The 13004-nt window shown below is 37.8% G+C and overlaps 1 protein-coding gene across 2 annotated transcripts in view; it reads right to left on the bottom strand.

Annotated features, from left to right (window-relative positions):
• Positions 1-1584: 1584 nt before the first annotated feature.
• ODAD1 (outer dynein arm docking complex subunit 1) overlaps positions 1585-13004 on the bottom strand; it is a 73898-nt gene continuing 62478 nt past the window's right edge. For both annotated transcript variants that reach the window (XM_075189817.1, XM_075189816.1), the window contains exon 15: positions 1585-3255. In XM_075189817.1, the coding sequence (XP_075045918.1) occupies positions 3169-3255 (87 nt within the window). In that variant the 3' untranslated portion in view covers positions 1585-3168. The remainder of the gene's footprint in view (positions 3256-13004) is intronic.

The raw sequence follows: 13004 nt of genomic DNA, 5'->3' as shown, positions 1-13004 counted from the left end.
ATCTAAATTGGGGCTAAAATTAATTGAATCCTATGAAATTCCCCGAAGCTTGGAGAACTAGGCAGCCCCTGTCAATTACATTTACCCTATCGCCACTTTTAGAATCCCACTTCAATCACTGCATGTTTGTGTGTTGTAATTCAGAGTAAGCACAATGGATTGCTGATATTGATTACATTAATAGTCAACAATCAGGGTCATATATGCATAATTGTACAAATTAACTATTAACATCAATTAGGATTTCACTACATATCAGGATTTGACTATATTGGGGTCAGCTCTGCTAGTTTACCTATAACCATGTTTTGACAAACCTCCCCATGAACATTTATGGTTTGGTTTACTCACTTTTTTGTAAGGCCACAGAGTATTGTGAAATGTAAAAAGCTCAATAGTTAGTTAGTAACATTTTACTTTGCTACGCTTTTATTTGACCTATTAAGTGTGTGTAATGTATTCAATGGCAATCTTACTATGTGCTACTGGAAAATGAGTTTGTCATTTCTACGGCATTCTGATCTTTTGCACATTATCACTGTGTTTTGACACTGACGGCATAAGACACTGAATTATTTTTATGAATTTTCTAATCTATTTAGGACCTCACTGTTTCAGCATTTGAACTATTAATTGTAATTGATTTTATTGTGTTTTGCACTGTAATTATTATTTTAAAGTAATTGTCAGAGTACACATTGTGGGTATATCTTCTCTTACTTTTGGTAGTCATTAATTACCCCAGTGTACCTACCACCCCTAGGACACTTTCACAACATGGTGTAAGACGAGATCTTTTAACATGCATCCCTGATTAATTGTTTTGAGTTAGTCTACAAGTATGCACATAACAAAATAATAAAAGGCATAACTAATTTAATTATGCAGGTATCTCCGATATAATATACATGTCTCACAAAGCTACTGGATCTCAGTGAATCCAGTAAAATAGTTGGGAATGGAACATCTCAATATGTACACTGGGTGTCACTGTTTCCCCGTGAATAATGACAGCATGCAAATATGTTTCTTTGTTGTTTCATCCTAAATCCTCAAAATTAAATTGTGCTGTTGGTCCTAAAAATTACAACAGGGTTTATATTTTCAGAAAAAATAAAGTTCTAAGAGTTCATCAATATTTTATTTATTCGTGTCAAACTAGTTGTTTGATCTTTTAATTCACTGGATGCATATACACTATGTATTTGAATAAATATAATGAATGTTTCAGTCATATGAATGAAATGTGCCTTTAGTAAGTGGCTGGAGTATTTTCATCACATTGCACTTTTTATTCAGTAGAAAAGTAAACTCTCACTTGCTCTTTTGAAATACTTACTAATGAAGGACCAATTGACTTTACAAATCAAATGCACAGATCATATTTGTGAAGGGTTCACCATCTGTTTTAAAAATATTTTTTAATATATATTTTTATTACTGTGTTAACTTCTGAAGCAGTGCTGTTATTTACCTACGTTCAGATTTCATACAGAAAGTAGATTTGGAGGTAAGGCGAATAACTTGGAGCTTTACAGAAACTGATTTTCGGATTGTTTCGGAGGTCCCAATCATACAGTCTGATTGAAGTGTGGCTGTTTATTTATAATTTGAAATCACAAAAGGGCATTTTGTTTGTTTCAGAATGTCCTTATATATAATATTGTCCCAAACAAATCCTGGTGCTTCCTTGTCTTCTATTTCAAGTGCAGTCTGTAGACAAAAGCTCATTGTCTACAAATGTAAAAAGTGCTAAACACCAATATTTGATATTTGATGTATATTTGATTCATTTATCACGTGCGCACAAGAGGAGCCAAATGAAATAAACAATTCCCAAGATCTAATTGCATTAGGATAAAACATTTTTTTCAGAATAGACTGAGAAAAGTAAGAGAGGGGAGCCAGCTAACTAACTAAATCAGAGTAACATCATTAACGCTAACCTGTGACCCACACACAGAGAAGGCTAATTAATATTTGTCCCTGAAGTGCCTTAGTAAATTGAAAGGTTACATTGTCATGACAATTGGAACAACTTGCAAAGTGACTGTCTCCACTGTTTCCAGGTTACAGGTACAATTTAACCATGGGCAATATCTGTGTCAGTTGAATTAGCACAAATATCAGGGTTGGTGAAATGAAATGCCTGAAAATGTAGGAAAGGAAGAAAACATGAGAGAAGAGAACACCATATATAACTGTTAGGTACAAAGAGCATGATAAATATATTGCAAATGTGATGGTATAAAGACACAACTTTGGGTGGATACAATGATGTAGATGCTAAAAACCAGGGACATAAATCTTAACGTTTTAGTAGCCGCTCCGAGGACAGTGGCAGGTTGAGAGTTTGACTGGGGCGGTACACCTGTCAAACCGTAACGCAGGTGTCCTAAGGCGGGCTCAGGGAGGACAGAAACCTCCCGTGGAGCAGAAGGGCAACCAATTGAAATGTACTGTACAGTGACTTCCCCGCCTCGTTGACTCTCCGAAATGGTAGTCTGTAGTAAGTATCCTTTGCATTTGAAGACAGAGCGGACAGGGCTGCTTTCAAAGACGTAGCTCCTGGTTCTAGGAAAGCTTGGAGTGATTTTGCATACGATACGCTAAAAATCAGTCCACGTATCAGGCCCATGATCTATAAACAATGGTGCTCCATGGGATCTGCTACACTGTTGTGCACCCTGCTGCACTATTGCAGCAGCTTATCTGTTACAAACTACAAAATCATAAATGAAGACCACAAAAGGATAGCATGTAGTTGTATATTATTTTCTTGCGCAATATGTTGCATGCATTCTCTAGAGCAGCCTTAACCTTACAAAAGCAGTTCTCACTCAATTAGATTAAAAATAACTGAACTTAATAGGATTCAATAACATTTTATTGACATAGTTTTGGCCTGATAAGATTGTTTGTATCCTTTTGTGAGTTGGTCTGGTTTTGCACTAGAATGTATATGCTTTATATTTTTCTTATATATTCAATGGCCATATATTAAGTAATGCTATGAAATTGTTTTTCTGTACATTACTGTCCATTTGCTCATTGCTTTGCTACATACATATTAGTGGTCCATATTAGTATCAAATAAAGTTGCATGTGTTGTATATGTAACATTCTATTTTTTTTAGTTGTTTTCTTTTCCAGTTTTTCTGGCTACAATCATTTCTTTGTTGTTGATGACATCTTAGCCAGAGCACTTTCATTCAGATTTCCTTTCCTGCTGGCTTTCTCCTCTTTTTTCAGGACCTAGGAAAAACATATTATATATCAGTTAAAGTGGCTGTTGTGAGGGTGCTCAGTGCCAAAAACTAGTCTTTAACCACTGTCATCCCCTCTCTCACCTTGTCCTCACTTTCACTCCCCAATATATAATGCTTAGGTAAATAAGTGATTTTAAAGACGGGATAATGGGGACATATTAGAGTTTTCTTAAATTATTCATCCTTCATCTGCACATACGATCCTTTAACCCAGACATGTCAAACTCACGGCACGTATATGGCCCAAATGCATATTTTTTGCGGCTCTACCAGGGTCCAGGAAAAAAAATACTTATCTGACACGGCGGTGTCCCATTCAGTGCGTAGGTGTTACATTCAGTGCGAAGGGAGGAGCTCACTCCTCCCTTCGCACTGAATGTTGGGCGTGACGCCATCACGCCTGACATTTGCAGTTAGGAGCGCATAGAGAGAAGCCACAAGTAGAAGAGAAGAAAACAGAAGAAAAGTAAACAGAAGAGAAGAAGGCAATAGAAAGGTTAGTGAAGCAGCATGGAGGGTACAGTGTGAAACAGGGGAGACAGATGAAGGGGAGCAAATGCAGCACGGAGGGCGCAGTGTGAAACAGGAGACTGATGAAGGGGAGCAAATGCAGCATGGAGGGCACAGTCTGAAACAGGGGAGACAGGTTAAGTGGAGAAAATGCAGCATGGAGGGCGCAGTATGAAACAGGGCAGACAGATGAAAGGGAGAAAAGCAGCATGGAGGGCGCAGTGTGAAACAGGGGACACAGATGAAGTGGAGCAAATGCAGCACGGAGGGCGCAGTGTGAAACAGGAGACTGATGAAGGGGAGCAAATGCAGCATGGAGGGCACAGTCTGAAACAGGGGAGACAGGTTAAGTGGAGAAAATGCAGCATGGAGGGCGCAGTGTGAAGCATCAGGAAGAAAACATCAAACTTTATTTTTGTAATTTCTTAATAATAAAATTTAAAAAATTGCATATGAGACTTTTTCTTTTTCTTGCGACCCACACAAGCTTAGACTTTGATTATTAGGGTTCTGAGTTTGACATGTCTACTCTAACCAGACGTCAGCAACACCTTCTTGTAGAAGGTCACAATCCTCAAGTCAAACACTGCTGTATGTTGTAATTACAGTACCATTCATGGAAGCAGGTATGCAACATATTGTGTAAATATATTTATGGCCCAGAGTAACATACCATCTGGTGGTAAGTAGAACGTATTCATCCATTAAAATCTTCCAGGAACATCAGACCAATCAATACTGAGCACACCAAAAGGAGGTGGCCATACATTACCATAGTTTTATTAAGTTGCAAATAACCAATTGAACATGTATTGCTATTGGTTGTATGAAAGAAGAAACCTCTTAGTGTCTCTCTGCACACTAAGGAACACCCCTAAAAATTAATTACTACACACCTTTTATCCAATTTCAATAATCTTGCTCTGTAAGTAAATTTTGTTTCTGCATTGCTAAGCAAAACTAGGCGCACTGATGTGTATTTCCCAACTCCTACCCTCAGTCTTGTGCAACAAACACATAAACTCTACATTGCAAACGGAACATTTAGATAAAGTGACTTAACACTTGCTCATTGCCAAGCAACACGTATCAAAATAAAAAAGGGAAATATTAAGGGGAAACAATTGTGGTAATGAACAAGTTCATGAATTACAGAAAAAAATCTAAATATTCTCTCCCAGTGAATTAGAAACTAGTTTGCCAAAAGAATCTATTTTTCTGGTAACTTGTGCAACCAAGGTTTTGCACACCGTAACTGATCAAATTCAAAATCCAGAATGTGCTAGAAATATTTTTTCTACCCAGAGAAATGGCAAATAAAGGAGTTTGAAAGAAACTGCATGTAAATTGCTGAGACCCATTAATGAAGCAACTAAGTTTGTTAGCAAGGATGTTTGTAGTATTAGCAACATTAGGCCCATTATGTTTCTTTTGCAGCAATGAATATCTTGTTGTGATGAACAAGGACAGCAATGATGATAATGGACAGATATGTACTGATAGCGGCTAAGAGCAAAACAATGCGGGAGATGATGATGATGATGATGATGATGATGAAACCCACATTGAAAATAGTAATAGGTTAGCAGAATAGGTTAGCAGTCACAGCACAGACTAAAATAAGTGTTAAATGTGACATGTGCATTCAAACTTTAAAAAATTAAGGATTAGTTGAATACAACACTGTCTACATTATAAACAGAAAATTTGGGAAAAGTGACTTAATACTTGCTCACTGCCAAACAACACTTATCGAATAGTTACAAAGCAATAAAGGGAAATATAATGGAGAAACATTTGTGGTAATGAATATGTTCATGAATTTCAGAACAATTCAAATGCTCTGTCACACAGATTTAAAAACAATCTATTTTGCAAAAATAATCTATTTTTATGGGAACGATACAGAAATTATTATTTAATTTTGTTTAAAAGAGACTGTAGAGCAAAATAGTACAATCATTTATAGGCCAAAAATGGTTTACATGAATTGCCATTTTGTAGCTATTTGTGTATTTAGAGCTGCAGGTGATATAGCAACCAAAGAATGCAGTCAATTATATCCTAAAAATGTTGTAATATTGGCATTTATAAAATAATGGATAATATCCTTCTCCTGCACAATAAATAAATTATAAACATCAATATATATATATATATATATATATATATATACACACATACTCATAGACACACACACACATTATATATATATATATATATATATATATATATACACACAAGTTAACCCGTGCATGATACTCATGCATTCTAGTCAAATCAAGCTACTTAAGGTGTTAAAAAGGTTCTTGTCATGCATTTGGGGCTAGGCCAGGCCTCCTCAGGGGAAGAGCGTTACTTCCCGACGTAAGCGACATTTTTTAACGTGGTTTTGTCCACATGTCACCACCTCATCATTCTTCTCCATCACCTCATCCTTCATCTTCATTGCCACATCCTTAATCTCCATCGTCTTACTGTTCTAAAACCTCTCGATACACAACGTTTCTGCTAAACACCTTATCGCTGTTCTCAATCAGTCTTCCTTGAAGGGCAGTATTCATAACCTGCACTTTCACATCACTGCTTCTCCGTACTCGTGAAAATGCGACATACAATTGTCCATGACCAAACACAGGCTCTGGTAAATAAATACCCACACGGTCAAGAGTTTGAGCCCTCAACTGGTAAATTTAGCCTTTACTACCCCTCCCACGGGGGGAAGGGGGGATGATGGAAGTTAACTGACTTCACTATTATAATTTTTTTGTCAAATAATGTCAGTATACCAAATTTCAGGTCAATTGGATGAGCCCTTTCTGAGAAAATAGTTTTTTCCACACACACACACACACTAACACACGCCGCTAGGCTTATATATATATATATATATATATATATATATATATATATATATATATATATATATATATACACATATACAATGGCAATTTTACAACATTCAGTGAGAAATGTCCCCGATGACAATGTGTTTCTCTCCTTCTAGCGTAATTTTCTTAAATTATATCATATATTGTTAAATTATAAATATATTGTTCATTGAACATTTTCGCGGGCACTAACAACTATTGGCAGTAATAGTTTCATTGTCAGTAAACTAATTCTAAGGGCTAGATTTACTAAGCTGCGGGTTTTAAAAAGTGGGGAAGTTGCCTTTAGTAACCAATTAGATTCTAGCTGTCATTTATTTAGTACTTTCTACAAAATGACAGATAGAATCTGATTGGTTGCTATAGGCAACATCCTCACTTTTTCAAACCCGCAGCTTAGTAAATCTAGCCCTAAGTGTTTATGTAGTTTTTTCTAAGACAGTTTACTCCACTCCTAGAGCGGCCCTGGAATATCTCAAGGTATAGATGATGTGACTGACGTAAACATGAGCTCTGGTGGATGCAGCTAGAACTGTTTTGTGACATTTGTTGGAAATGCTGTTTTAACTGATGGTTCGGCAAACTGATTCAAGGATATTTAAGTACCATGACTAAATTTGATTCATTGTTCAAAAGTCAATTTGTAGGGGGTGTCTCTAGCCCAGTACCAGCCTAGGAGTGATCGTGTTCGAATGTCCATTTACTGAGATTTTGCTTTGAGCCTGGTTGGGTTATATGTTAACCTCATAAGTGGATAATAAGTCAGGGGAAGCAGTATCTTAATAAAAAAATAAGTAGTTTCTCCAATTGTGAAGAGTGTCGCAAGGAGATAATTGTCACTGCCATGGCTAAGGAGCTGGGGAAGAACACATGTAGTAAAGTGGTTGTCTGACCATGTCATTAGGAGGAGGTAAATATATAGGCCTTCTAAAAAAGTGAAGTAGAACGATGGCACATCATGCGAGTAAAGAATAGTGATATGGGTATACTATGAGCCATCAGGACTAACAGTGTTGAGGAATCAAAGTTGTCTAAGCCTAGGATTATATGTATGGATGCCACTGTATGTATTTCTTCCAAATCAGAACTGTGGGTTGTGAGAATCCCCAGAAACCATGCTTGTCCTGCCAGGTAGAGGAACTTGGTCATTCCTTTTTATGATTAAAAGAGTTAAAGTAAGCAGTTAAATCAGTGTGGCAAAGTGTTATACTGGTGTGGACAATCCTCCCTTGCTTTTATATTGTCATTCTATCCACTCCTCTCATGCAAGTCCTTTGACAGAACCATAGCAAGCAGTAGCTGAAGTCTGCAAGTCAAGACTGGAGGGAAGGGGTTATAGGTCCTTGGCATACAGAATGCCAACATATTACTGATTTTAATAACTTGTTTACTATATTCATTATTCAATTATTGTAAATCCGTCAGTGTATTACACTTGAAGGCAGCTTTAAATTTGATTCACATTGTTGTAAACAAACTAGATTTTAGCTAAGGTAACACAGTGCAAGCAATACAAACATTTACACTGCAATTCAGTAAAAGATGTACATGACGATTCAGGAAATTGTAACTACTTGAGCAAATGTCCATGTCACATAACAAATGACACATAATGTAACATAACAAATGTCACATAACAACTAAAAATAAATATTTAAAATAACAGTTGTTTTCCTAAAAAAAAACAACAGAGATTTTATTCTGTAAAACATTTAAGGTAAAAGAATAAATGGAACATTTAAATACAAAAATGTACCGTATTTTTCGCTCCATAAGACGCACTTTTTCCCCCCAAAAAAAGTGGGGAAAAAAGTGTGTGCGTCTTATGGAGCGAATACTGCAAGCAAGGAAGAAGAAAACTTAGAGTTTCAGCGTGGAGAAGCGGGTCCCGGCCAGGCTGCGGATCCTCCTGATCCGTCCGTCCCCCCGCCTATCTGTGAGGACCTGGCTATCACATGGGACGTGCACCACATGACAGGTGCCGTCCCATGTGAGAAGTGCTGAAGACATCACGTGCGGAGGGAATAAGGTAAGTTATGGGGAAAGCTCAATATTGTGTGTGTGCTGGAGGCTATAGTGTGTGTATGTGCTGGAGGCTACAGTTTGTGTGTGTGTGCTGGAGGCTATAGTGTGTGTGCCAGTGCGCTAACATAGCATGTGTCTAAGAGTGGGGATCAATGTGTTAATATAGTGTGTGTGTGTGTGTGTGTGTGTGTTGGTGAGTGAGAGTGGGGGCCAGTGTATTTTGTGTGAGTGAAGGGGCCAGTGTATGTTTTCCTCCTCTAAAAACTAGGTGCGTCTTATAGTCATGTGCGTCTTATGGAGCGAAAAATACGGTAACTACAAGCTTTAGGTATAACACTAATGTTTTAAAGAAAAACTATTACTATGTTTCATATTTTAGCAAACAGTGATTTAAAACAAGCATTGATACTATACATTAAAACGAGCATTGATTCTATACATTACAACAGGCATTGATACCACACAGTAAAGCAGATAATGCAGAGAAAGGCTACATATCCACTGGAGTTAAAATGATGCATTTAACATGCATTTTAATGCAAGCTAAGTGCATGCTAATGGATGTGAAAATAAAATAACCTACCAAATGAGAACATATGTATTTGCGTTTTTGTGTGTGTTGTACTTGCGCTGAGCTGCATTTTTAGGAAGTTTCTTGAATCATTTCAATGCTTTTGATAGGTGTTAAACACATTTAAAAACTATACACTCATCACTGAACACATAACAACTGCATGTTTGGTTTATATGGGTTTTACTTTTGTTTTAACATTCATTCAAAAACACATTTCAAATGCCAGTCAGTGTGAATCACTGCATCCCACATTAAAATTAGTATTGGCACCGAACATTAAAATTCCTATTGGAACTGCATATTTAACCTAGCACTGCCACCACAAATTAAAAATAGAATGACAATAAAATATATTTGCATATTACCCAACTTCTGAGAGTAACAAGAGGGACACATTTTAGCACCTAGCCACACCTTAACCAACACTTCTCGTAAACACCACTCTGCTAAAATGCTCCAGCATGTCAAACACATGTATCGAATATCTGCCTGTCTATGCCCCTACTATAGATTCTCAGGCATCTCATGTCTCTCAATGTAATGGTACACGTGTCTAGCTCCCTCATATAGATTCACCCCCAAATCATGCCCATGGGCAACTTTCTCAGTTCAAGGCACCCTTAGGGTCTCCATAATTGTTTCAGTGCACCCCTAATCCAAACTAATTACCAAATGGTCCCTCACCTTGCTTACCACCAGCCCTGTCTGTGGCACCCCTGTGAGATTGTCACAGCAACCCAGGGAGCCGTGGAGCACAGATTGGGAACTGCTGCCCTAGGGTATTGATTCTCACCCAAGTAATTCTTCCTGTATTGATTATTCCAAATAATAGTACAGGTGCTTTTATATAGGTCACAGAAACCCAAGGTGACTTCCAACGTCCATAGTTTACAACAGGGGTGTATTTTTCATTATAATACACAATTAATAACATAAAAACATCATAACTCACCAATTTTAAGTGCTGACATCAGAGCTCACTGTTTATCCAGATATTAACAAGAATTTATGCATATATTAGCATCACTTTTGTATTATATGCTAAAACTTTAAAAGGTGGATGTGTTCCTGATTAGTCCATGCTCAAAAATGCCTTTTAGCTTTGCAAAATGCTCACATTTTGGTACCACCTTGATGTGCTGCTGGTAATCAGAACACATCTACTAATGTTGCCACCATTCTTCCATACTATCCTGATGTGTATAATATATATATTGATGATTGCCAAACAAGCAGTACTTTAGGAGCAAAAGAAAAGGTCCAAAATTCCTAAGAGGAAAGTTATTTTTATTCGCAATAACATTTCAGTCAAGGACCAAAAATCTGCAAGACGTCCTGTAAAGTGTGTGCCTAGATGACCATAAGAATGTGGGGAAGAGTGTGTGCCCCAACCTATGTTCTGTTGGGTAAAATCATAAAAAAAAGATGTTGTCCACCCATATTTTGTCCATTTTAATTGGTCCCAAATGTCACAACAGTCACTGTCAAAGTAATTAAAGTATCATATGGGGTTGATAGGACATATGTATAATGATGAGGATTCAAAGTCATTGTCTTCATTGGTGCAAAATAGCATAAACAGCTGCTAGAATGTGTGACTGACATTATGTAACAGGCTTAAACAAATGTTTGAAATCACTTGGCATCAAAATGTTTATATGAACAGCTTTTCGTATGTACGTTTTTAAATTCAGAGTTTTGGATTCCACCGTTGAATCTTTTTAAATAGGTGATGGGAGACAAAAGGGGCAAGGCCTGCTTACCGAGTGAGGCTGGGTACACACTACAGGTTTTTCACCCAATTATCGTGCTAATCACATGATAAATGACTATTAGGTCCGATATCGCTTAGGTGTGTACGCTCCCACGATCATATTTTATCGGTCCAAAGCATATCATATCATTTGATTTGATTTTATAAATGGACTAAAAATCTCTATAAAAGATGGAACAACGTTGCGCCAATTCTGCAGTGTGTATACACTCATGACCAGCAGCGTGGGGAGATCTTTATTGAGTTTACAGAGTCACAATCTTTTCAGCCGATCGTTATGACAGATGAAGAGCACAGATCTGAAGGTAAATCATGTAAAACATGTATAGTTTGTATACATGAATCAGCATGTTGATCAGGACTTTCAGTCGTTGGTAAAATCATTATCGATATCGCATAGGGAGACATTTTCCGTAGAGTGTACCCCGCCTTAGAATGGATAGACATACTTATTGATTGTGGGGAAGTTCTGTAAACTGTACAACTAGGGGTATTGATAATTTCTTGTTTGTCAACGGTCATTGTTTTTGCATAGCTCTGTACAATAAGTATTTCAATAACGACTGTGCTTAATTAATAAGTAAGGCTGTTGTCTGTTCTGTTAATAGTTACTTTATTAGATGCAAGGAACACAGCAGCATAATAAAATATGTAACATCGCTTAAAATTGTATGTTATTGGCACACCCAAAAAAATACTCAAGTCATGTGCTTCAAAACTAAATTACAGAATGATAATTGTGAGCATAAATCATGCAGAGAAAACATGAAAGACACCAAGAGCTATTCCTGGCTTCAAACACTGTTTGACTTTGATTCTCTCTCCATAGTGCTCTGTAAAAATCATTCTAGAACTATAATATGATTATTTTAGTACATGGTTTCTGAGTCATGCTGTGCAATTATTTTCTATTAGGTGACAAAATGGTCAATAATCTAAATTCAAGCACAGTGTCATCAGGATCACATAATCAAGCTGTGGAAGAATAATGCTGGGGGCTTTCCTCAGGCTACAAGGATACAGATAGATAACGGTTATCAGCCAGCTCATCTGTGTCATTGTCACATTAATATCGTATGACAGGGTGAATTGTTAAAAGGGATAAAATGAGCTACAAGGCTAAAAATGTTATGCTAGATAATCCCAGGGAATTTAGCTTGGCAAGAAAGATTTTAAACAATGTGCAGCGTTCACCTTGGTTCTAAATTTCTGGGTTTGCACAGCTAATTTAGAGATAGGAAGGATGCCTGCTCATTAATATTTCAATTAAATGCAGGCCTATATATCAATCGGTGGCAATAAGGTTTATTTTCTATTGATGCGATAACTACTTTTTGCTGCAATTTATCGTCACGGCAGCTGAGCAATAATATTCCAGGACTGGTAAGGCTTAACTCGCATGGCTGAGCTGGCTAGCTGGTTCGTACATGCAGGGCCGGTGCTAGGGTCCATAGCGCCCTAGGCACTTTCTCAAAAAAGATTTCTCTTGTCAGCAGATGCAGGGGGCTCTTCACACTTCTTCTGTTCTCTCCACTGGCTGCCAAAAACGCTCCTCGGCTTCCAAAAACACAGAGGAGGGGGGTGGAGGGGAGCGGTGCATGATGGGAGGGGAGGGGACTCTGGGAAATAACTTTATTCACACTGTCTGTCAGTGACAGACAGTGTGAGAACACGGGGGTGGGGACAGCATTTCTCTGGACCTTGAAGAGCCGAAGAAGACTGATATCACATGATTACTGACTGATGTCAGTGGTCATGTGTGAGTGCTGCGTGGACGGGGGCATCCATTAAAAAAAAAAACGGAAACAGCAGGCGCCATTCCGCCGCTGTACTATGTCCCAAACACCGCTGGCTAGATTACAAAATCTAGTCAGCGGCGCCCTGCAGGTCCCGGCGCCCAAGGCAACTGCCTAAGGTTGCCTAATGGGAGCGCCGGGCCTGCGTACATGCACAGTGGAACT

The sequence above is a fragment of the Mixophyes fleayi genome, chromosome 11 (genome assembly GCF_038048845.1).
Source record: "Mixophyes fleayi isolate aMixFle1 chromosome 11, aMixFle1.hap1, whole genome shotgun sequence".
NCBI classification, from domain to species: domain Eukaryota; kingdom Metazoa; phylum Chordata; class Amphibia; order Anura; family Limnodynastidae; genus Mixophyes; species Mixophyes fleayi.
This window is presented reverse-complemented; position numbering and strand designations above follow the sequence as displayed.